Below are 20815 nucleotides of genomic sequence, written 5' to 3' on the forward strand. Positions count from 1 at the left end.
TAGGAGAGTATGGCATCACAGATGCCAGGGGAGGAGAGAATGTCAAGAAAGAGGGAGTGTTTAGCCTTGTGCTGCTACAGAGACATCAAAGAGGATAAAAATTTGAAAATGCTCAACGATATTACAGTTAGGAAGTCATGAAAAGTCAGAAAGACGGGACACAGAATTTGAAGCAGGCTCCAATCTCTGAAGTGTCAGCACAGAGCCTGATGCAGGGCTTGAACTTACAAACGGCAAGATTGTGACCTGAACTGAAGTCAAATGCTTAACCAACTGAGCCACGCAGGCGCCCCTAATTTATTTTATATTTTAATGTTTATTTATTTTTGAGAGAGATTGAGTGAGGGAGGGGCAGAGAGAAAGGGGGACAGAGGATCCGAAGCGGGCTCTGCGCTGACAGCAGAGAATCTGATGCGGGGCTCAAAGTCATGAACCGTGAGATCATGGCCTGAGCCAAAGTCAGATGCTTAACCACTTAACCGACTGAGCTACCCAGGTACCCCTTTAAGCTTTCTTTTAAAAAAAAAAAAAAAAGGGACTTGGCCTGTGTGTCATGAGCATATGAATAAGTTGAGGGAAAATTATTTATAAAGGAGGAGAGAGTAAAGGGAATGAGAAGAGAGCCAGAGGGTTTATTCTTACTCAGAAAGGACACCTTAGCCTTTGACATTGGATGGAGGGCAGATAAACATGGATATAGATTTATTTATTCTTTTAACAATAGTTATTAATGCCTTATGTTCTATTCCAGGCATTGTGCTAGGTACTGGAAATATAGTGGTGAAAAAAATAGATAATCCTTCCTTTCATAGAATTTACCATTTTAGTGTTTCAGGTGATAAACAAATATAGAAAATAACCATGGTAATATGGGGAAATTTTAAAGTGTTTTTCTTTTAAATTTTATTTATTTCGAGAGAGAGAGAGGGGGAGAGAGAGTCCCAAGCAGAGAATCTCTGTACTACCAGCACAGAGCTCGAATTCACAGTGAGATCATGACCTGAGCCAAAACCAAGAATTGGATGCTTAATTGACTGAGTCATCCAGCTGCCCCAGTATTGGGAAATTTTAAAATGAGAAATAAAATATATTAGACAATATGTTAGTAAGTTTAAAATTTTGAAAATAAATACACTTAACAATCTGGGGGGAAACAGGCTTGCACCAAAAACAGGCTTGTGCATACTTGAAAGAAAACTCTAGGAAGACTATGTAGACATCACACAAGATAGTCCAAGGCAATAAACTACTTTGTGTGTTATAATAACATGGTAACATAAGGAGCCAGAGATGTACGTCTAATTTGGGAATTGGGCAGCCTGGGTGATGCCATTCCATCTCTTGAACCTCTTGGTATGAGGGCAAGGATTGGATTTTTCACTGGGAGATGGAAAGTCCACTCCTTTGGCAGTGCTTGTTGAGTCGAATGTGATTGTCGTGAATGTGTAAGCCTCTTGCTATAAATGAACCACTCTTCGTGTTTCTTACAGTTGTCAGGGAGAGATGAGTCCTCCCACAGTAGGAAATAGAAGGGGCGGTATCTGATAAATACAATCAGTTTGGGGGAAGTGAAGGAAAAGAATGGAATGTCATGGCAGGAAATAACAGAGACCTAATCAAGATTGGGCCAGTCAGGGAACACACTTGTAAGGAAATGACATTTAAGCTGAAATCTGAAGGAGGAGTAGGATGCGGAGAAAGAATTTAGGGAAGGTGCAGTTTGGCATATTCCAGGTTTTGAAAGGAAGCCAGTATGATTGGAGTTCAGAGACCAAGGGGAAGTAAGGCAAGAAAGTGGCTCTGGATTAATGTACAAAGTAAGAATTTTAAGTGCATTGGGAGCCACTGATGAGGTTTTTTTTTTTTTTTTTTTTAATGTTTATTCATTTTTTAGAGAAAGAGAGTGAGTAGGGGAGGGGCAGGGAGAGAGGGGACAGAGGATACAAAGCAGGCACTGTGCTGACAGCAGCAAGCCTGGTGCGGGGGTCAAACTCACAGACCACGGCCTGAGCCGAAGGTGGACACTTAACCAACTAAACCACCCAGGTGCTCCGAGTGGGGCTGACATCATCAAATTAATGTTCTAAAAGACTCCCTTTGTGATTAATTGAAAAATGAAGTATGTAGTGACAAGAGTAGACAAGTGAGTCCTAGGATTAGATACTTTGGTGGCTTAGATGAGGATGTTGAAAGTGGAAACAGAAGTGGATGGTTTTAAGATATGTGTTGTATGTAAACTTGTCAGAACTTGGTAATGAATTGGATATGGGGGGAGGTGAGAGAGAGGCAAGAATATGTTAAGATGATCAGTTTCTGGCTTGAGCAGTTACTTGAGAGGGGTGAGGAAAAGTAGAGAAAGAACAAATTTGTGAGATAAGATCAAGCACTTGGGTTTGGGCCCATTAGGTTTGAGCTCTTTGTGACACATCCAAATGGTGATTTCAAAGAGTAAAGTGGCTGTAGGAATCTGGAACTCAGAACAAAAGCTAGATGTATCATTCATCTGTATTTGGTCAGACATGAAGATGGGTTTCAAACCTATAGGAGTGGGTGAGTTTGCTTCAGGAAAAGTGTAGCATGGGGAACTAAGGCCGTGACTGGGCTTTGGAACCCCAGGGTTTAGAGACGGAATGGAGAATGAGGAGGGAGCTGCCAGAAAGATGGGGGGAGTGGGGAAATGAAGAAGGGGGAGATCATAGAACCCAAGGAAACTGGTGTCAACTGAAATACTCGTAGTTTGTCTGTGACATCAGTTTTCATTATCATAGAACTGTGTCATGAGCCTCAAGCAGTTTTCTGGAGCACATCATCCTCTCTTCTAAGTTGTTTGAGGGGAAACTTTATTTTATTTATGTTTATTTCTTTATTTATTTTGGGAGAGAGCAAGTGTGTGTACGTGCAGGAGTGCAGAGGAGAGGCAGAGAGACAGGGAGAGAGAGAATCCCAAGCAGACTCCGATTAGTGCAGAGCAGGAGGTGGGGCTCAATGTCATGAACCATGAGATCATGACCTGAGCAGAAATCAAGAGTCTGACGCTTAACCGACTGAGCCACCCAGGAGCCCATGAAAGGAAACTTTAAAGAATTGTGTGTTCTTTTATTGGAAATTTTATCTCAAGCCACAAATCCTTAGTTCTACATCATTAGGATTCGTTTTTCCTATTCATTTTCTCAAGAATATTCATTCTTTTCACAACCAACCATTTATTTTATTGATCTGTGTTTACTTTTATGGTCTCTGGCCCCTTTTCCCACTCTTTTTTTCTAGTCTTGGTAGAGCACCTCTATAAACATCAAAAACAGTTACTGGGAGCTGTTTTTTGTTTTGTTTTGTTTTGTTTTGTTTTTTGGACAGTGTTGTTTTGCTTTTAAGTATACAAAGTTTCCAGACTTATATTTATCATATCAAAGATACAAGATGCCAGCATGTAGTGACCAGAAGAAAACCAGGTAGGAAGCCAGTACAGAATCTTCCAGTGGACCTGGGCCAGTTTGGCCAGTGCAGAGTCCTGCTGCCACTTGTCTGTCCATTGGTCCAGAGGCAGGGCTGGTGGGTGGCTTGGTGGCCGCCCTCACAGGAGGCCTGTGCATGAGTCAGGTCCCATGGGGGCTCTCTTGGGTAGCCCAGCGCATTAGCTTCCAACTCTGAATCATAGTATTTCTGTCTTGGTCCTTGATCAACTTTCTCTGGTTGCTGAGGCAGAAGGTACAGATCTGTTTGGGCTGGATGTTCTTGCCATCTCGGGTTGGGGCAGCAGCGTGGAAGAAGGCAGGCCTGGAGTGACACAGTTGGCTGCCGGTTGCTGCAGGCCTCGCCTATGAGCAGCCTGGGAGGTGCGGGTCTCCGTGGCCCCCAGTGGCAGCTGTGGTGCTGCACGCATGTATGCATCCCGGGCTGGACAGCTGTCTTTTCAGACTAATGTATCACTCTCAACCAGTACTTTTTTCTTCAAAATAAAGTAATTCAAAACCTTAAATATGAGATACTTTGAAAGGACCCAAATGTAAGTCAGCTGCTTCTCTGAAGGATGATTTCAGTGGAATGGAGGGCATCCCTTATGTTCAGGCATTTAAGGTAAAACTTGACAGCGGGAGAGTGAACTTACGTGGAGAAACATGTTGGTTGGTGTTGTTAATTATGATCCTAGGGTGTATACCTATGTGCATGGTTATGCTCTGCTTCTTTAGCAATGCTCAGTTTCTATGAATGTAGGCACAGAAAAGGTAGCATGTGTTCATTCTGGGTTGTGTTTGCCCAGCTGAGTGGGAGGAAAAGTGGAGGGCAAGAGAGTTGAAGATGTCTGCACTAGAATCTAAGGAGTCAAACCTGAGTAAGAACAGAGTGAAGAAAGGAGGTTGCCACTAGACTGGCAGGAAGTTAGAGGCCAGTAGATTGGTGACCTGGGTAAAGTGAAAGTTGCTATAAGGGTATTTGAGCAAGTGAGATGGGAGACCATGCATTTTCATCAGAGAGGAATGTTTGGATCAGTGCTTCAGGGGAGTGTATGGTTCCTAAGGATGAGTGGATGGGGCATGCAGGAGGGGGAGTGCACCACTGAAGTGGAGTGCGTTACTGAGGTGGCATAGAGGAAAAGGTCAAGGAACTCAGAGAATGGGGTGCTTTTTGAGTTACTCCTGTGAAAACAGTGGCTGTCTGGAATGAGGGCAGGAGGTGGAAGGAGGAGGAGAAGGCTGAACCAGATGCCAGCATCTTTCCAAGGGAGATGAGAGGGTGGCATAGTCCCATGGCATAGATCTCAAGGGAGGGAGGGTTTTTATGGGAAGGATAGTAAAGGTCTGGAAGTGGTGATGAGGAGTAAGGATGATGTTGACCCCACTCTCTGGCCTGGGGTGTGTGAGAGGGAACAGACTCCACTTAGAGAGCTGTGGGTGGGGTGGAGTTGGGCAGGGGCAGTGTCATTGGTGCATCACCAGGTTTCAAAAAGCAGGTGGATGTTCAGAAAAGTTGAAGATATGTGGACTTTTTGTTGCTCTTGTCTAGAATTCCAAAGAACATAGTGGAAAGGTTTGGGATGGAGAGAGGGGAGGCTGTGAGGAAAATTGGGTCAACTTAGAAGATGTTGGTGGGGATAATGGTTTGGAAGGTAATAGATAAAAGGAATGCTTGGCCTTTGATCAAGGCCTGAAGTCAATAGTTGATTGAGTTGATAGACTTATCTCTGTCTTTTGGAGGAGGGTAATCTCAGGACTGTTGGTTCCAAAGACTGCTACCAATCACTGCAGTGATTTGGTGACAGGTAAATCAGTTGAGATTCAGATAGGAACTCTGGATGTTGTACACGAAAGATGCTGGTTAGCCCTTCAAAAGAACTTTCCAGTAGTGACAGGCCAGCGGAGAACGAGGCACGAGCCAGAAAGATGCCAGCCAACCTTTTCAAGAACTGTTAATACATTGGGGTGCCAGGGTGGCGCATCAGTTAAGTATCCAATTCTTGGTTTCGGCTCAGGTCATGATCTCATGGTTTGTGGGTTTGAGCCTTGCATCGGACTCTATGCTGGCAGCACAGAGTCTGCTTAGAATTCTCTGTCTCTCTCTCTGCCCCTCCCCTGCTCACTCTCTCTCAATAAACAAACAAACAAACAAGCAAACAAACAAACATTAAAAAAAAGAACTGTCAATATGGAAAACACTTGCTTTTTCCCCTGGGGGGAAGGAGAGATGATAGTATGGTATAGGAGAAAGATTGAGATGTGAGACCTGGGATCCAAGTTCAGCTCTGCCACTGAGTTAGATTGATCTTCAGCAAGTCAATTATCTTCTCTGAGCTTAGTTTTCCCACTTATAAATCTAGGATTAGACTATTTGACCCCTAAGGCTCTATGATTTTAGTGAAGGTATATTGATTTTAGTTGGACTGAAGAAGGAAGAGCATATTTTTGTCTCACTTTTTTTTTTTTTCTGTTGCAGGTCAGTGTCTCGTCTGGGTCCAGTGTTCCTCCCCAAACTGTGAGAAGTGGAGGCGGCTTTGTGGGAACATTGACCCCTCAGTGCTTCCAGATAATTGGTCCTGTGATCAGAATACAGGTAGAATGGACTGGAGAGTTTTTTGTTTGTTTGTTTTTATTGTTCTTTCCTTTCTTTCTCTGTATGTATCCCTTAGATTAAATATGTCATAGATGTAGTTATAATCCCAGGGGTCCTTATAGTGTTTGAGAGAGAGGAAGCGATCTTCCTTGTCATATCAAGATGAATCTGGCATAATGGGCTAGAAGAAGACACCCTGAAGAGTTATATTGTGGGAAGGGCCTGGAATCTAAACGTACATTCTAAGTGGATTCCATCTTCTTCAGCATTAGTCTGACCCTGCTGGTCCTGATTAGGTTATTGGTGTTGGGTTGGTGGATAAGAAGGGATATGGGATCCATGGGGAAAAGTGGGTGAGAGAGACAGCCAGTGGTTTAGAATTCTAAAATGTTTGAAACCACTTGGAAGAGTATGATGATCTAACCCAGCCCAGTTATTTTAAGGATGAGGTAACAGAGTCTCAGAGAAATTGCTGTCATGATGTTATGTAGATGGAAGCAGGGTCAAATAATGTGGGTCAGGCAGAAGTTTGGAATCTCTTTCTGTAACATACATGGAGGCAGCACTCTTATTCTAGCTGTAGCTGCATTTCCTCCATGGGTCTTTGTTCTTTGTCCATACCTGTCTCCCAGTGCCCTTTTGGTCCCACCTGGTGCATACTCTTGTCCTCTCTCCTGCCCTCGTCTAGATTTTTACCTGATGAGGTTCTTTCCTTCCCTTCATTCCTTCTCTTTTTTGGCAGACTTGAAGTATAATCGCTGTGACATCCCTGAGGAGTCCTGGATAGGGCATGAGAGTGATGTGGCCTATGCCTCCTACATTCCAGGATCTATCATCTGGGCCAAGCAATATGGTTATCCTTGGTAGGGCACCATGGCATAGAGCATCCTTCATGAACTTGGGAGTGGTAGATTCAAGCAAAGAGGGAAAGAAATAGAAAGCATTTATAATGGAAATGGTACCTGCCTTAGAAAGAACATGGGATGAGGGAAAAGATAAAGTACCAATCTGGGAGGCTTTGAAAGAACGTGTTTTCTAAAGGTTTCACAGTGGAGGTGGTATCTCCCTGGAAAAAAGCATCTGACAATTCTACTCTGGGTGGGCAAGAAAAAGGAAGGTGGCTTTATGGAATTTTTAAAACATTGAGATATGAGAGATATATAAAGTAGAGAGGACAAAGAAGGGTGGGATAGTTTCTTCTTTGGAGATGTCCTAGTCAGAAGAATTTTTCTCAGGGTTGATGGAAAGCCTAGGTTAAGATACTCTTACTAGAGGGCGCCTGGGTGGCTCAGTTGGTCAAGCATTTGACTCTTGATCTCAGGGTCTTGAGTTCATACCCCACATTGGGGTCCATGCTAAGCATGGAGCCTACTGGAAAAAAAATATATATACTCTTACTTGGAAGATTCTGAGCTTCTTTGTATACTGATAGAAGTCACTTTAGTCATTTGGTAGTGACCACTGGGGGAGATCACCAAGGGTGGAGGTCTATTTTTAAGATCCTTTGTTTGCAAAACATATTGCTCTTTTATGTACATGTGTATTGGTGAATTTGTGTTCTGTTACTCTAAACCATGTAAACCCTTCCTCTTCTGTTCCCTATACCCATCTGTCTTCTCCAGGTGGCCAGGCATGGTAGAATCTGATCCTGACCTGGGGGAATATTTTCTTTTTGCTTCTCATCTTGATTCCCTGCCGGTGAGTTTTCCTGGCTTAGGGTATGTAGGTGCTCGGGCCAAAATAATGAACAAATCCATCCTAATAGATGTGCAGAGTTAGAAACATAGACATAGCCAGAAGACATGAGTAGAAACTGACACTTAGCTAGAGTGACAAACACAGAAACAAGTACCCACATATAGAATACAAACTTGTATCTAATTAAATATTTAGTCATTACCAGGACATTTATGATTGTGATAAATATGCTTTGGTTGGGATTCTTGATGTCAGGATGGAAGAACAGCAGTCTGAGGTGGGTGGGTCAGGTTTATGGCATCAGATGAAGCCCAACACCTCTTTCCTTGTGAATCCTCAGTTCTTCCTCCACCTTTTTGGGTTGGAGGGCCAAAGCAAAGAGAAGGACTAGGGGCCATATGAGAACCATTCTTCTATTTCTATTTCAGTCTAAGTACCATGTGACATTTTTTGGAGAGACAGTTTCTCGTGCTTGGATCCCAGTTAACATGCTGAAGAACTTCCAGGAGCTGTCCCTGGAGCTAGCTGGAGTGGTAAGCAGCCCTTGGTGGTCAGTTGTGGTACAGGTAACTTGAAAACTAAATCTGCCCTTTATTAAACCTGATTTTGTTCCAGGAGAAGCTGTGTTGGGAGAAAGTCCCATGTCTGACCAAGTGTGCAAGGGTGAGGTTATTCATGAGGGACTCTTCTTTCTATCAGGTTTGCAGCAGGATAATGACTTTTCATAGTCTCCTTCCTTGCCTGCAGGCAGGGGGCCTTCCTGAAGACTGTGGTTTTCTACAGTTTAGCCAAGGCAGGTGTGGCAGAAATGAGGACAGGTTAACTCAGATTTCTCAGCCTTGGTACTATTGACATTTTGGGACAGATAATTCTTTGTTGTGGAAGTCTGTCCTATATATTTTAGGATGTTTAATAGCATCTCTGGTCTTTACTGGTGTCTAGCCAAGGGGTGCTACTGCCCTTGGACTCAGTCGTGACAACCAAAAACATTGTCTCTAGACATTGCTAAGTATCTTCTGGGAGGCAAAACCACTCCTGGTTGAGAAACTAAAAATATTAATTAAAAATATTTCCTCCCTGTAATCACTTTGGATTCAGTCAGCCTTAAAAATGAGCAGAGGGTTACCTGGGTGTCTCAGTCAGTTGAGCATCTGACTCTTGATTTTGTCTCAGGTCATGATCTCATGGTTCATGGGTTTGAGCCCCCATTTGGGCTCTGTGCTGTGAGCATGGAGCCTGTTTGGGATTTTCTCTCTCCCTCTCCTTCTGCCCCTCCTCTGTGCTCTCTCTCTCTCAATAAATAAACTTAAAAAAAAAAAAAAGAAAAGAAATGAGAAGAGGCCTACCAGCTCTGGAGCTTTTGAAAATCAGGCAGTGAGTATTAAATCAAGCAGCTGGATCTGAAGAAACATGTGAGAAGCTCAAAAGTGGAATTACCTGAGTTCCTTTAATCTTGCCTTTTCACATTTCCATGAAATTTACTTTGGAGAGGCCACCAAAATGTTGGTTGACAATATTGCTAGGAATTGGTGAAAAGTGTGTTGGGTGATAAAGGGAGATTATGTCTCTAAGCTCAAAAGATTAAGAATAGGAGTATCATGTCAATATCAGGAGCCAGAAAAGATCATGTCTGGTGAGTAGCAGTCTGTTGGAATTATTTCTCTACTATTTATCATTGACTCTAATCTTCTATTTCAGAAAAAGTGCAGGAACAAGGATTGCAGTCAGAAACTGGGAGTGGCCCTGATGATGGCTCAGGAGGCAGAACAGATCAGTATTCAGGTGGGAGAGTGTTCAGACTACATACCTGCTCCTCTTTGGGACCTGGGACACAAAGCAAACCATATACTGTCTACTAAAGAAAAGTGGCTTGTCCTTCCCCATCATCCAGTCTTAGTCTTAGAACTAGTCTTTTCTTTCCAGAACAGATTACTTTAGCTCCTTAAATCATTTATTCTTTTTCCTACCCTTGGGCAAATTGGATCTTCTCTCATCCTACATAGAGACAGTTTGTAGTAGGGGGCATCCTACCTCCGTATTTAACTTTAGATCTCAGATGTATGAGTCTTAACCTCTCTTTTATGCAGTGTTTACCCTCAAATTCTGCCTTTGGGTGTGCAGTGGAGAATGACAATTATAAGTAAACTGGAAAAAGAGATTATTATAAGAATATATTGCAGCATATAATTATATAACATAATGTAAATATATAATATAAAAATAATGTTATAATGTATTATAGTTAATCTTCGTAAAAATTTAGATAAACAGAATATGAAATTTTAAGTGAAAATGGTATGGAATATGAATATAAAGTATGTAACTAAAGTCTTTTTTTTTTTAGCGTTTATTTATTTATTTTGAGAGAGAGAGAGCTCAAGCAGGAGAGGGGCAGAGATAGAGGAAAAGAGAAAGAATTCTAAGCAGGCTCCGTGCTGTGTGCTGTCAGCACGGAGCCGGACATGGGGCTCAAGCCCACAAACTGTGAGATCTTGCCAAAGTCAAGAGTCAGATGCTTAACCAACTGAGTCACCCAGGCACCCCCATAACTAAAGTCTTGAAGACAGAGGGGAAAAGTCATCCTTGGGAGAATAGTGGATGATGCTTTTGTTTCTTGGTTCCCTCAGGAACGGGTTAACTTGTTTGGTTTCCGGAGCCGATACAATGGATCTGACAATAGTCGGGAAGGAAAAGGTAGGATCAGTAAGAGGATAAGGATTAGTGAGGGAGGTGGGGAGAGGATGTAGAGAGGGAGATGGTCCTTCATGAGGGCAGAACTGAAACTTCATTTTATATCAGATATCATCCATCTAGTTCTGGATTCTAATAGGAGGCTCTCCATGAATGCCATTGACTCAAGTATCTGGGAGGGAGGGATGGATGGATAAATGGATGGGTGAAGAGAAGAATGGAGAGAAAAAGAGGATGGGGAGGGAGGGCACATATTAAAGAGTGGTGGGTGTTTGGAAAAGGTGGGAACCATGATAACCTAGGGCCGTGTTTTGTGGAAGAAATGCCACTGGGACATGAGAGGCAGAGTTAGAAGACTGCTTCTCTGGGATCAGCTCCATTAACTCATCATCTAATTTATTGGATAAATTCTTTAGCCTTTCTTTCCTATTCCTGTTCTAGACATAACGCTTACTGGGGCTAACAGCCCAGATTCCCGCGTGGAGAAAGAAGGGGAAGAGGCCGTGTTGGAGGAGGTAGAGGAGGAGGAAGAAGAGGAAAAAGTAAGAGTGATCTTGGGGATTCCTTTTAGGAGATTCCTGTAGGTCGTCTGGTTAGCATGGATTTATATTTACTATGGAACCATCCTATTCCTGCCTCAGGGTGGACCTGACTAGCTGGTCTTATCTTCTAGGGGTCTTCAGGGAAGGAGACCCTCTTTTTTTCTCAGTTATTCTCTCTAATGTCTCACATTTCTAGGAATTTATTTCTTGATTATCATCCCAGTTCCTAATGTAGTTTTTGGTTCTTACTAGAGCAATTTCAGAGAATAGCAGGGTGCCTCTGTTTACACTCTCTTCTCCCCTGTGTACACACTTAAGATATTCATTCACTTGTTTCCTTTGGGTATTTTCAAGCATATGAAATATAGGTTTTTAAAAAATATTTAAAGACTTTTTTAAGAGTGGTTTTAGGTTCACAGTAAAATTGAGAGGAAAGTACAGAGTTTCCATACCCTGTCTCCATACATGCATAGCCTTTCCCATTATCAACATCCACCAGAGTCATGCATTTGTTTCCAATTGATGAACTGACATTGGCACATTGTAATCAACCAAAGTCCATAGTTTACATTAGGGTTTACTCTGGTGTTGTTATAGTCTGAGTTTGGACAAATATATAATGATACATATACATCATTATAGTATCATACAGAGTATTTTCACTGCTCTAAAAATCCTGTGTGCTCTACTTATTCATCCCTCACCCCGCAGCCCCTGACAACCACTGGTCTTTTTATTGTCTCCATAGTTTTGCCCACTCCAGAACATCATATAGTTGGAATTATGTAGTATGTACCCTTTTCAGACTGGCTTCTGAGAAATATGCATTTAAGTTTCCTTCATGTATTTCATGGCTTGATAGCTAGTTGTGTGTGTATATATACATAATATATATACCTATTTACATATACATATTATATATATATATATATATATATTTTTTTTTTTTTTTTTTTTTTTGCTGAATTTTTCCATTTTCTGGATGTATCACATTTATTTATCCATTCACTTACTGAAGGATATCTTGGTTGCTTCCAAATTTGGACAATTATGAATAAAGCTGCTATGAACAGCTGCTTACAGGTTTTTGTGAGAACAAGTTTTCAACTCCTTTGAGTAAATAGCAAGGAGCTTGATTACTGGATTGTATGGTAAGAATATGTTTACTTTTGTAAGAAAACACCAAACTGTCTTCCAAAGTGGCTATACCATTTTGCATTCCCACCAGCATTGAATGAGATTTCCTGTTGTTCCACATCCTTGCTAGTATTTGGTATTGTCAGTGTTCCAGATTTTAGCCATTCTAATAGGTGTGTACTGGTATTCATTGTTGTTTTAATTTACGTTTCCCTGATGACATATGATCTGGAGCATCTTTTCATATTCTTACTAGCCATCTGTATATTTTTTTTTGGTGAGTTGTCCATTAAAGTGTTTGGTCCATTTTTTAAATTGGGTTGTTTATTTTATTTTTTTTAGTTTTAGGAGTTCTTTGTATATTTTATTTAATTTAATTTTTTTTTTTTTTAATTTTTTTAACGTTTATTTATTTTTGAGACAGAGAGAGACAGAGCATGAACAGGGGAGGGGCAGAGAGAGAGGGAGACACAGAATCTGAAACAGGCTCCAGGCTCTGAGCTGTCAGCACAGAGCCCGACGCGGGGCTCGAACTCACAGACCGTGAGATCATGACCTGAGCCGAAGTCGGACGCTCAACCGACCAAGCCACCCAGGCGCCCCATGGAGTTCTTTGTATATTTTAGATAACAGTCCTTTATCAGGTGTATCTTCTACCAATCAGCCGATTAATTATTTATTTCATGGATCATGCCTTTAGTGTTATATATAAAAAGTCATTGTCAGGGTGCCTGGGTGGCTTGGTCGATTGAGCGTCTGACTTTGGCTTAGGTCATAATCTCACGGTTTGTGGGTTTGAGCCCATGTTGAGCTTTGTGCTGATAGCACGGAGCCTGCTTCAGATTCTCTGTCTCCCTCTTTTTCTGCCCCTTGCATGTTGTCTCTCTTAAAAATGAATAAACGTTAAAAAAAAAAGTCATTGTCATACCCAAGGTCATCTAGATTTTCTATGTTATCTTCTAGGAGTTTTATAGTTTTACATTTTACTCTTAGATCTATACTACATTTTGAGTTAATTTTTGTTAAAGGTGTAAGGTTTATATCTAGATTCACTTTTTTGTGTGTGGATGTCTAGTTGTTCCACCATATTTGTTGAAAAGACTCATTGCCTTTGCTCTTTTGTCAAAGATCAGCTGACTGTTTTTTTAATTTATTTTTATTTTTTTATTTTTTAATGTTTATTTATTCTTTGAGAGAGAGAGAGAGAGAGAGAGACAGAGCAAGCAGGGGAGGGGCGGAGAGAGAGGGAGACAGAATCTGAAGCAGGCTCCAGGCTCTGAGCTGTCAGCACAGAGCCTGACACGGGGCTCAAACTTACAGACCATGAGATCATGACCTGAGCCGAAGTCGGTCACTCAACCAACTGAGCCACCCAGGCGCCCAAGCTGACTGTTTTTATGTGGGTTTATTTTTTGGGCTCTCTATTCTGTCCCATTGACCTATTTGTTCTTTTGCCAATTCCACAGTCCTGATTACTATAGCTTTATAGTAAGTCTTGAAGTTGCCTAAGGTCAGTCTTCCAGCTTTGTTGGCTATTCTGGGTCTTTTGCCTTTCTGCATAACTGTAGAATCAGTTTGTTGATATCTACAAAATAGCTTGCTTGGATTTTGTTTGGAATTGCATTGATCCTATTAGATTAAGCTGGGAAAAACGAACACTAAACAATATTGAGTCTTCCTTTCCACAGATGTGGAATATCTGTTTATTTAGTTCTTTGATTTTATTCATCAGAATTTTGTAGTTTTACTCGTATAGATCTTGTACATATTTTGTTGAATTTATATGTAAGTATTTAATTTTTTCGGTGCTAATAAAAATGGTATTGTGTTTTTAAATATCAAATTCCACGTGTCCATTGTTGGTATATAAGAAAGTGATTAACTTTTGTATATTAACCTGTATCCTGCAACCTTGCTATAAACACTTAATAGCTGTGGAGTTTCTGTCAATTCTCTTGGGTTTTCTGTATTGGCAATTATGTTATCGGCAAACAAAGACAGTTTTACAGTTGACCCTTGAATAGCACAGGTTTGAACTATGGAGGTCCACTTATGTGTGGATTTTTTTCAGTAAATACACTGGAGTACTGTAAATGTATTTTCTCTTCCTTATGGTTTTAATATTTTCTTTTTTTTACCTTTACTCTAAGAATACAGTATATAATATATATAATGGACAAAATACACGTGAATTATCTGTTATTAGTAAGTCAAAAGTAGGCTACTAGTGCTTAAATTTTGGGGGAGTCCAAAGTTATACACAGATTTTCCACTGTGCAAAGGGTCAGCACTCCTAACCCCTGCATTGTTTAAGGGTCAACTGTATTTATTCCTTCCCAGTATCTATACCTTTTATTTCTTTTTGTCTTACTGCTTTAGGTAGAACTTCCAATATGATGTTGAAAAGGTGTGATGAGAAGGGACATCCTTGCCTTCTTCCCGATCTTTGTGGGAAAGTTTCTAGTTTCTCAGCATTAAGTATAATGTTAGTTGTAGGTTTTTTGGTAGATGTTCTTTATCAATTTGAGGAAGTTACTCTCTTTTCCTAGTTTACTGAGAGTTTTTACCATGCATGGGTGTTGGATTTTGTCAAATGCTTTTTCTGTATCTATTGATATGATTATGTGATTTTTCTTTTTTAGCCTGTTGATATGATGGATTACATTAATTGATTTTCAAATGTTAAACCAGTCTTGCATACCTTGAATAAATTCCACTTGTTCATGGTGTATAATTGTTTATACATTGTTGGATTCAATTTACTAATATTTTTGGCCATCACTATGGAGTATTTTTGCATCTCTTTTCATAAGAGATATTGCTCTGTAGTTTTTTTTTTCTCATAATGTCTTTGTTTTGATGTTCAGGTAATGGTGGCCTCATAGAATGAGTTAGGAAGTATTCTCTCTGCTCCTTTTCTCTGAAAGAGATTATAGAGAATTGGCAGAATTTCTTCCCTAAATGTTTGGTAGAATTTACCAGTGAACCCATGGGCATGGTGCTTTCTGTCTTAGAAGGGTAACTACTAATTACTGATTCAATTTTGTTAATAGATACAGACCCTATTCAGATTGTTTCTTCTTGTGTGAGTTTAGGCAGATTGTCTTTTAAGGAATTGGTCCATTTCTTCTTGGTTATCAAATTTGTTTTAAAACAATTATTCATTAGTGCCTGGGTAGCTCAGTTGGTTAAGTGTCCGACTTGGCTCAGGTCATGATCTCGTGGTTCATGAGTTTAAGCCCTGCATTGGGCTCTGTGCTGACAGCTCAGGCCCTGAAGCCTGGTACACATTCTCTGTCTCTCTTCTCCTCCCCTGCTTGTGCTCTGTCTCTGTCTCTCTCTCTCAAAAATAAATAAACGTTAAAAGAATTTTTTAATAAAAAAAGAAAAGAATTATTCATAGTATTCCTTTATTATCCTTTTAATGTCCTTGGACTCTGTAGTGATGACCTCCTTTTTATTTTCTGATTTTAGTCATTTGTTTCCTCTCTTTTTCTTAGTTAGCTTGGCTGGAGGCTTACCAATTTTATTGATCTTTTCGGAGAACCAGGTTTTTGTTTCATTCATTTTCTCTACTAATTTCCTGTTATTAATTTCATCAATTTCTACTCCAGTTCTTATTATTTCTTTTCTTTTGCTCACTTTGGATTTAACTTGTTCTTCTTTTTCTAGTTTCCGAAGGTTAAAACTTAGACTGTTGATTTTAGATCTTTCTTCTTTTCTAATAAATGTGTTCAGTGCTAAATTTGCCTCTCAGTACTGCTTTCTGTGTATCCCACAAATTTTGATAAATTGTGTTTTCCTTTTCATTAAGTTCATATTTTAAGTTTTTTTTTTCAACGTTTTTTATTTATTTTTGGGACAGAGAGAGACAGAGCATGAACGGGGGAGGGGCAGAGAGAGAGGGAGACACAGAATCGGAAACAGGCTCCAGGCTCCGAGCCATCAGCCCAGAGCCCCACGCGGGGCTCGAACTCACAGACCGCGAGATCGTGACCTGGCTGAAGTCGGACGCTTAACCGACTGCGCCACCCAGGCGCCCCGTCATTTAGTTCATATTTTAAATTTCACTTAGTTCAATATTTTAAAATTTCTCTTGAGATTTCTTCTTTGATCTATGTGTTATATAGAAGTATGCTATTTAATCTCCATGTATTTGGAAATTTTTTGGTTATCTTTCTGTTATTAATTTCTAGTTAAAGTCCGTTATGGTCCAGGAGCAGACATTGAATGATTTCTATTCTTTTAAATATATTAAGTTTTGTTTTATGGCTCAGAATGTGGTCAATCTTGGCGAATGCTACATGTGAACTTGAGAAGAATATGTATTCTGCTGTTGTTAAAGTACTTGGAGAATTGACCTCTTTATCATTATGTAATGCCCTTTTTATCCCTGATAACTCTCCTTGTCTTGAAGTCTGCTCTGTTTGAAATTAGCATAGCTGCTCCTGCTTTCTTTTAATTAGTGCTAGCATGATGTATTTTTCTGTTTACTTTTATAATCTCTCTCTCTCTCTCTCTCTCTCTATATATATATATATATAGCTTTATGTTTAAAATTTTTTTAATGTTTTATTTATTTTTGAGACAGAGAGAGAGCATGAGCAGGGGAGAGGCAGAGAGAGAGCGAGACACAGAATCCAAAGCAGGCTTCAGGCTCTGAGCTGTCAGCACAGAGCTCGACGCAGGGCTTGAACCCACAAACTGCGAGATCATGACCTGAGACAAAGTCGGACGCTTAACCAGCTGAGCCACCTAGGCGCCCCTATAGCTTTATGTTTAAAGTAGACTTCCTGAGGACAACATATGGCTGGGTCTTGTTTTTTAATCCTGATAATCTGTGTCTTTTAATTGGTGCTTTTAGACTATTGACATTCACAGTAATTATTAACATAGTTGGATTAATATCTGTAATATTCGTTACTGTTTTCTATTTGTTGCCCTTGTTCTTTCTTCCTATTTTTGTCTTCCACTCTTTTTCTGCCCTAAGTGGTTTTAATCGAGCACCTTATATAATTCCATTTTCTCCCCTTCCTTAGCATATCAGATGAGGTGTTCTTTTCCTTTGGCTTCTTTCAGGGCTTTTTCTTTTTTTAAGTTATTAAATTCCAGTTAGTTAACATACAGTGTAATATTAGTTTCAGGTACACATTATTATACTCAGCACTTCTGTACATCACTTGGTGCTCATCACAACAAGTGCACCTTAATCCTCAAGGCTTTTTCTTTATCTCTGATTTTCTATAGTTTGAAAATAATATGCTTAGGTATAGTTGTTGGGCATTTATCCTTCTTGGTGTTCTCTGAGCTTCCTGAATCTGTGGTTTGGTGTCTGACGTTAATTTGAGAAACTTCTCAGTCATTATTGTTTTCAATATTTCTTGGGTTTCTTGCTTTTTTTATTATTATTATTTTTTTACATTTATTTATTTTTGAGAAACAGAGTGAGACAAAGCACGAGTGGGGGAGGGGCAGGGAGAGAAGGAGACACAGAATCCGAAGCAGTCTCCATGCTCTGAGCAAGCAGTCAGCACAGAGCCTGATGCGGGGCTCGAACCCACAAACTGTGAGATCATGACTGAGCCAAAGTCGGAGGCTCAACCGACTGAGCCACCCAGGTGCCCCGTGTTTCCTTCTTTTTTTCTTCTCTGGTATTCCCACTGTGCATATATTATGCATTTTATAGTTGTCTCACAATTCTTGGATATGCTGTTCTTTTTTTTTTTTTTTCATTCTTTGTTCCCTTTGCTTTTCAGCTTTGAAGGTTTCTGTTGAGATATCCTCAAGTGCAGAGATTCTTTCCTTGTCTGTGTTCCATCTACTAATAAGCCCATCAAAGGCATTTTTTTTCATTTCTATTACAGCATTTTTTAAAGTTTATTTATTTATTTTGAGAGAGAGAGAGAACAACCGAATGAGCAGGGGAGGGGCATAGAGGGGGTGGGAAGAGAGAATCCCAAACAGGCTCTGTGCTGTCAACACAGAGCCCGACATGGGGCTTAATTCCATGAACCATGAGATCATTACATGAGCCAAAAACAAGAGTTGGACACTTAACTGACTAAGCCACCCATGTGCCCCTAATTTACCAGGCCATGCTAATGGCCTAGCTTTATTTCCTTCTCTTGTACATAAAGCCTTGTACTGACTAATATCAAATAGAATGGGAAGAATGAACATTAAGAAAAAAATTTTTTTTAAGTTTATTTTTGAGGGACAGAGCACAACCAGGGGAGGGGCAGAGAGAGAGAGGGAGACACAGAATCTGAAGCAGGCTTGAGGCTCTGGGCTGTCACACAGAGCCCAACTCAGGGGTCAAACTCACAAACCATGAGAACATGACCTGAACTGAAGTTGGATGCTTAACTGAGCCACCCAGGCACCCTGGGAAAGATGAACATTTTTATCTTTGTTGTCATTGATTTAAACAGTATCAGGCTCACAGAATCCAATTTGATTTCCCTTACCCCACCCATCATTTCTGTAGCATCCCACTCTATTAAAAACACAATTATGTGACTTAATTTATATTTTCTTATTTTTCTCTCCCATTTTCAGGACTCAACTTTGCCCAGTCCCAAGCCAGCCAAAATTCAGACAAAAAAACCCAAGGCAAGAGGTAAGCAAGCCAGCTGGGAACAGGTATGTGCTACCATTAAGGCAGGGCAGAAAAAGCAATGGGAAGGGTCTGCAGGTCACAGGATCTTACTGCCTGTCTCAGCTTTAAAATCTGCAAAAATGGTCAAGGCTCCTACTGTGTCATCAGGGAAGCTGTCCTCTGCCAAGTGAGTACATCTCCTCGCTTCTGTGCACTGATTATAAAATATTAGATTAAAGGTGGAATGAATGTCTTATATTCTTAGCCAAGAAGGATGGCTTCCTGGAGAAGGCAGTCTATGAGGAAAAATGTAAAGAGAAGAAGATCCAGAACAAACAAACAAACAACAACAAGAGAGACAGAGAGAGAGAGAGAGACAGAGAGAGAAATATCTGGGGAAAAGGAAGGAACCAAAAAAACTCACTAGATTGAGAATGAGCAGAGGATGTGGGGCACAGACTAACTGTGGGAAGTCTATGGACCCTTGCCGAGCTGTCATTTAGAGAGAAATAAACAAATGTCCTTCATGGTTGTTGGTGGGGGTGATGCAGGCATAGCAGATGGACGAGATGGGATCCTGCAAAGGAAGACAACGAAGAGATCTCTGGGAAACGAATCTGCAGCAATGCCTGTACGCATAATGGGAAGGAAAGAAGGACACAGGAATTCAGAGCCTGACCAGCCAGGTAGGGCTGAAGTCCTGGGAAAAACTATGGGAAATGAGGTTCAAGTCTGTGTCTCCCTTCCCTGGATTGTTTCTTAACTTTATAGCTTTTTGTTACTTTTAAAAAGAACAAGAATTAAGCATCTCAGATGGTAGAGTGCAGTACACACTGTAGAAACATAATGGTTATTGGTTTGATTTGATCCAAGCACAGGAGAATGGTGAGGAGGGGGGAACAGACATTTATCGAGTATTGCTGTGGGCTGGCTAGATAGACATTTGCTGGCTCCCTTGAATCTTTCAATATCTCTGTGACTGGACATTTGCCATTTTAGAGATAAGGGGATTGAGGCCCAAAGGGTTTATAATTTGCTGAAGACCCATGACAGGCATATGACTAGCATATGGCTAGAATCCAGGTCTTTCTGACTTCAAAGCCCATTTTATTTCTATTGAGAAAGATCATATTTCCTAGAGATATTTTTGTAAATAGGAATGTAGGGGTTTGACTTGTAAAAAGCCAGGACAGATGGCCTAATAGGGCTCTCAGTTTTATCACTTTTTCATCCAGGCCCTAAGAAAAAATTTAAAGCTCCCCAAAGCAAAGCTGCAGAAACCAACTTCCCTGAGGACAAAGAAGCTAGGATGGAGCCAAAGGGCCCGACCCCACCAGCTCATCTTGGGGCTTGTCCCATGGTGGGGAAAGAAGGCTCAAAGTGTCCTCAGGAGGCTGGAAGCGTCCTCCATGACGATGAAGCCTCCAGTGACCTGGACCTGGAGCAACTCCTGGAAGATGTTGGAGAAGAGCCGGAGCAGCTGGAGGAGCCACAGTGTGGAGATGACCCTGGGGAGTTCACCACGACCTTCTTTGAGGAATAGCTGTGTGCTCCTGCCTCACCCGCTTCCACAGGAGCAGCAGAGAGAGCCCCTCAGAGGGTCCCTGAGAAGCTACTAAGTGTGGGGTTTGTTCCTCGGCTACAGGTCAATTGGCTAAAGTCACGGCTCTGCAGTTTATGTGTTAATAAAACAGGTTACCGGCTTAAGTGGTTCCATTCGTCTCTAACCACATGCTTCCCTTGGCTTCTCTCCCCGCTCCCCCCACCCCCCCGCCCCGGTCCCTGTGGCATGTCCCTGTTTCTGGTGGGAGGCCGGCACAGTACAGGGATCTGGGAAGGCAGTGAGACCCAAGTCCTGGGAGGAGGCCGTCGAGAAGGGCAGGTCTGGGTTCAGACCTGGCTCAGCCACTTACTAGGTGTGTGGCCTTGAGAAAAGCACTAACCATTCTGGGTCTTCTCTTCACGCCTCCGGTGAGTGCATCCAGGACTGTATAAGGTTGTTGGTGATGCTTACATGAGTGATGCACTTAACGTGGTGAATGTTATGGTAGCAGAAGTAGAATGGTTAGATAAGGGGGCAGAGTCTGGGCTCTGGGCTGGCTGC

At 41.2% G+C, this 20815-nt stretch overlaps 1 protein-coding gene across 11 annotated transcripts in view; it reads left to right on the top strand.

Moving 5' to 3' along the window:
- The window catches only part of ZCWPW1 (zinc finger CW-type and PWWP domain containing 1), a 32605-nt gene extending 12187 nt beyond the window's left edge, over positions 1–20418 (top strand). For 5 of the 11 annotated variants that reach the window (XM_019422729.2, XM_019422730.2, XM_019422728.2 and 2 more), the window contains 11 exons: positions 5929–6045; positions 6788–6908; positions 7668–7743; positions 8172–8276; positions 8359–8442; positions 9442–9525; positions 10371–10437; positions 10876–10976; positions 18672–18732; positions 19263–19397; positions 19926–20418. In XM_019422729.2, coding sequence (XP_019278274.2) covers positions 5929–6045; positions 6788–6908; positions 7668–7743; positions 8172–8276; positions 8359–8442; positions 9442–9525; positions 10371–10437; positions 10876–10976; positions 18672–18732; positions 19263–19397; positions 19926–20254 — 1280 coding nt within the window. In that variant the 3' untranslated portion in view covers positions 20255–20418. The remainder of the gene's footprint in view (positions 1–5928; positions 6046–6787; positions 6909–7667; positions 7744–8171; positions 8277–8358; positions 8443–9441; positions 9526–10370; positions 10438–10875; positions 10977–18671; positions 18733–19262; positions 19398–19925) is intronic. The other 6 variants (XM_019422735.2, XM_019422734.2, XM_019422737.2 and 3 more) reach the window with 4 other exon arrangements.
- The last annotated feature ends 397 nt before the right edge of the window (positions 20419–20815 follow it).

Source organism: Panthera pardus, unplaced genomic scaffold (assembly GCF_024362965.1).
Source record: "Panthera pardus isolate Hobbes unplaced genomic scaffold, ASM2436296v1 HiC_scaffold_4, whole genome shotgun sequence".
NCBI lineage: Eukaryota > Metazoa > Chordata > Mammalia > Carnivora > Felidae > Panthera > Panthera pardus.